This window comes from Tupaia chinensis, unplaced genomic scaffold (assembly GCF_000334495.1).
Source record: "Tupaia chinensis unplaced genomic scaffold, TupChi_1.0 Scaffold000146_1, whole genome shotgun sequence".
NCBI lineage: Eukaryota > Metazoa > Chordata > Mammalia > Scandentia > Tupaiidae > Tupaia > Tupaia belangeri.
In genome coordinates, this window is record NW_006159616.1 from 3388479 (window position 1) to 3393233 (window position 4755).

At 53.0% G+C, this 4755-nt stretch overlaps 1 protein-coding gene across 1 annotated transcript in view; it reads right to left on the minus strand.

Moving 5' to 3' along the window:
* Positions 1 to 538: 538 nt before the first annotated feature.
* Positions 539 to 4755, minus strand: part of PINK1 (PTEN induced kinase 1) — a gene marked incomplete in the record, with an annotated part of 14820 nt that continues 10603 nt past the window's right edge. Inside the window, 4 exon segments of the mRNA XM_014586541.2 lie at positions 539 to 1185; positions 2263 to 2499; positions 2868 to 2995; positions 4421 to 4584. Coding sequence (XP_014442027.1) covers positions 898 to 1185; positions 2263 to 2499; positions 2868 to 2995; positions 4421 to 4584 — 817 coding nt within the window.

Below are 4755 nucleotides of genomic sequence, written 5' to 3' on the forward strand. Positions count from 1 at the left end.
TGAGGACAGAACAGGTTTAAGATGGGGCTTTTGAGGGACGAGGCGTATTAGCCCATTGTTTTTAGTACTGATAACACAAAGGGACCTCTTGATTAGTTAGCATAGTTATTTTTTTGTTTGTTTTGGTTTTTTTGGAGAGGTTTTTCGCTACAGGGCATGTGCGCTCGCCAGACAGAGACAGAGACAGAAAGCGAGAAATCACCCCCCGGGGGGATGGTCACGCCGCAATACCTTCTCCTCCATTCTCCTCTCAGGATCTTGGGCACGCACGCACACACGCCCGGCATGAGTTTTAAGCCACCGGGTCCAGGACGCGAACCGCGGTTGACTACATGGGAGTCCGGCGACATAGCCATTAAGCCAACTGCTGGTTCCCTAGTAGCATAGTTTTTAGCCAGGCCCTTTGAATTCATCGAAGCACACTGGCCTGTGGGCCAATCTGGCCTGCACCTGACTTTGGCCTGCAAACTAAAAATCGTTATTATACCTTTAAATGGTTGAAAAAAATTAAAAGAATGTCCAGTGACCTGTGAAAATCAAATTTTGATGTCTGTAAATAATGCTTTATTAGAACTCGGCCATGTGTATGGATTTGTGTGCTACAGTGACAGAGTTGAATAGTTGCAGCAACTTCAAGGTATTTTATTATCTGGCCCTCAGAAATTTAGACCAATTTCTTCATTTTATGGGTCAGAGAACTGAAGTCCACACAGGTGATAGGATTTGTTCAAAATCACTTGCCAGAGTTAACAGCTACAGACGAACTCCCACTCCAGTTCCTGCCTCCACCACACGCGAGTCCCTCTCTGTGCCGCCTCGTCCCCTGACTCCCACCCTTGCACACCTAGGACTGTCCCACGTTCACAGACCTTCACCACATCCATGCTGCTGAGCTCTTCAGTGGCCGTCGGCCACACGCGGAGCTCCTGGGGCTGCAGCCCTCCAGGAGCAGAGGAGGAGGGCAGCCTGGCAGAGCTCTTCCCACTCCAGGTTGGCCAGAAACAGCATCTTCAGTTTTGTTTCCACACAGCTCTTCTCCGTGAGCCTGTCGGCCAGCAGAGTGACAGCAGATTGCTGGAGGAGCCAGCCAACCATCTTGTCTAATTTCAGGTTCTTCAGGGCCAGGATGTGTTCGCCCCAGAGGCTTAAATGAAGCACGTTGGCAGCTACTCGGGCAGATGGTCTCTGTGAGGAAGGGAAGCTAAGCTCAGGACATCGGGAACAGGCCCTTGGCTCACCCCTGCTTATTCGTGAATCCTCACTGCAGGGTCTCCCCTTCTCTGGCCCCATTCCGGTTCTTCCTTCACCCTCTCCTGGCGCCCTGGCCGCAGCTGGCGGGTCCTGGCTGCTCTCCACCTGTGTTCCAGACTTTGCCCTGGGGCAGTGTGCTGGCGAATGGCCTTCCTCCTCATAGAGGACCACACGCCTCTGCAGCTCTGTCCGGTCCCCTGTACCAGTGCAAGGTCAGGATCCCTCACCCTTCACTGGTTGCGGTTACTCTCACCTGCGCTACGTCCCTACTGCCACGTAGGATGGTGGTTTGCGCACAGGTCTGTCTTGGCGTTTTCCACACATGCCACCGGAACCTGACCTGCCACTCCAATTTTGGCCTCAAATAGATCTGCCGTTACAGTCTTTTCTATGAGTTTCATAGTGGATAATCTAGTCTCATGAGATGTTTTCTTGTCTGTCTTGATTTTAACTCCATCTCCATTAAACAGTTCTCAAAAGTGCATCCTCCCCTGAGTAACATATTTGTTTTTGAGAGATTTTTTTTTCTATAGGGCATGTGCACTCGCCAGAAAGAGACAGAGAGAAAGTGAGAAATCACCCCCCAGGGGGGATGGCCACACCACAATCCCCTCTCCTCCATTCTCTTCTCAGGATCTTGGGCACGCATGCACATGTGCCTGGCGTGAGTTTAAGCCACCAGGTTTGGGACTCGAACCACGGTCGGCTACATGGGAGTCCAGCGACATAGCCATTACGCTAACTGCTAGTTTCTCCCCCAGCCCCAGCAGCTTTTTAAGCAACTGAAAAACCATGAAAAGCTGAATTGCTAGAATTCTAACGATTGGTGGCCAGTCGAAGGCCTCCCCTTCTCGTATCTACCTCGAGTCAGCGTGTTCTCTTCTAGGAGGCCTTGACCGTGTCAGCCGGGCTCTGCCTGTCACCCGAGGGCTTGCCCAAACCTGGCCTTCACGTGGAATGTGCGCTGAGGTCTCCACCCACAATCCCTGCAAAGCCTGGGCCCCACCTCACCTTGCTGGCCTCTCGCTGGAGCAGTGACCTCACCAGCTGTCTGGCATCTGGTGGCACAGACTCGGGCAGCGCAGGGAGCTGAGCCTCCTGGTAACTGCGGCTCTCAAGGTGGGCGCTGCCCTGGCCGTAGAAAGGATTGGCGAGCCCGAAGATTTCGTAGGCGATTGCTCCCACTGCCCAGGCATCTGCCTTGCTGTAGTCGATCACTGTCCTGGGGCCAGGACGGGCCGTAGAAACCTGCTCCGAGGTAATGGGCAAGACGTCAGGCAGCTGCCCTGGCCAGCCTAGGCAGGCATCACCGACTCACAGGCTAACCTGAGCTCTATCCTAAGGACGCCAGAACCCGCGTGAGCTGTGACTGAGACTGCGGGGGGGGGGTCTGCTTAGGGAGCCTAGTTTGCTGGCAAGACTCATCTCCCGGCAACCTTAGGGAGATGCAGAGGAAGGTGGCAGGGATGAACTTATGCCAAAGTGTGGGTCAGAAAAGACGGAGATGTTGAGTAAATACTGAGGCATCAAGTCTCTGCAGCACTTGGGAATGTGGAAGTGTCTGCCGACAGCGGGTGGCGGGCTCGGCTGGACTCACCTCTGGAGCCATCAGGCACTGTGGGACCCGCCGGCCGCCCTTCCCCGCCTCGATCCACGTACCAGCTGGTGAAGGGCAGCTGCAGGCCGATGTGCTCGTCAGCCAGGCAGCAGCCGAAATCTGCGATCACCAGCCAGGGGCAGCCGTCTGGGAAGGAGCCGGCAGAGGTCAGCGGCGGGCCATCCTCCCTCCCTTCTCTGTGAGAGACCCTCTGCGTCCCACTAAGCCACTCAAGACGTGGGTGAGCAGGGCCCAGGACTGCAGGCCAGCTAGGCCTGGACTGGAGTCTCTTCGGCAAAGCAGGGAGGAGGGCTGGCTGCATGAAGGTGGAAGTGCCTCAGGGAAGGAAGAGCCCCAAAGGTCCCCGGCAAAGGCTGAGGTAAATGAGTTTGGCTCAGTCCAAGTATTCTAGTCACTGGAGCTGTCCCAGGGCCAAAGAGCTAGTGCTTAGCTCAAGTGACCTCTGAGGGCCCTTACAACTCAGGAGTCGGATTTGAACTTGAAATACCAAATCCAAACCTGAGAAACAGGGGTATTAGGAATTACTTATTTGTAAAATGATTCACATAGAGTTTCTTTAAAAAAAACCAGTTTCTTTAGTCATTATTTATTTTCTTAAGAATGATTTCATTGTATTTATTCATTTCATTTATTTTAATTTGACCTGAGAGAGACACAAAGAGAGAAAGTGAGAAAGCAAGCCACCAGGTCCAGGACTCGAGCTGTGCTCGCCCACATAGGAATGGCCAGAGCTTTAGCCACCACGCTACCTGCTGATCCCTCTAGTCATTATTTTATATCTTCTATTCAAAAATGTACCTGATGTATAAATCTCTTACAGTATCCCCAGGCGAGTGGCTGCTCAACTTTTGCTTGAATGCTCCCAATGATGTTCATTCCCAGAGGGGCTGTGCTTGTGCTTGGACAGTGCTCACTGTGTGAGAACCATTTTTATACCGAGCTGAAATCTACCTTTCTTTTTCTTCATTTAAAAAAAACTTGCATTGGGACCAGCAGTTAGCGTAATGGCTATGTCGCTGGACTCCCATGTAGTTGACCGCAGTTCGAGTCCCAGACCTGGTGGCTTAAACTCACGCTGGGCGCGTGTGCGTGCATGCCCAAGATCCCGAGAGGAGAATGGAGGAGAAGGGATTGTGGTGTGGCCACCCGCCCCCCCCCCGGGGGGGTGATTTCTTGCTTTCTGTCTCTCTGTCTCTCTCTCTATCTTTCTGGTGAGCGCACGTGCCCTGTAGCAAAAACCTCAACAACAAAAAAAGAGAAATTTAAAAAAAAACCTTGCATCATTGAGGCCCTTGTTCTGTAAGTGAGGCAATGAGAGGAACCCCAGAATTGTGAACTAGTACCCCACAAAGAGGACTGTTGCCGTCTCCTCACACAGAGAATGCAAGCCTCCACTCAAGGAGAGATTGCCTGTCTCGGTGTCCAGGCCTAAATGAGAATGCCGTGACTAATAATAGACTGTACAAACCGAGAAGGCCTGGAAGGTTGCTAGGTGCTCCCAGACCTACCCTCTAGGGCATGCTGGGTGGCCAGGGCGTGGCAGGCACCTACCTGCGTCCAGCTCCACGAGAATGTTGTCGGATTTTAAGTCTCTATGTGCAATCCCCTGTTGGACCAGGTGGTCCACACCTTCCAGTAACTGCAAGGTCATCACCGTGGCGAGCCGGGGGCCGGGCGTGTTCGTGCGGAGGTACTGGCGCAGGGTGCAGGGGTAGCTGGGGGAGAGGGGACAGGGCCTCTGGCCATCACATATGGACGACCCCTAGTTCCTTATTCACTGTTAGGCTTAGGCTTTTCCTCTTCACCTTCCTAGAGCATTACGATTTCTCTCTTCCCCAATATCCTTTCTGCTCCTACCCACCCACTGTCGTGAGATTAGGAAGAGC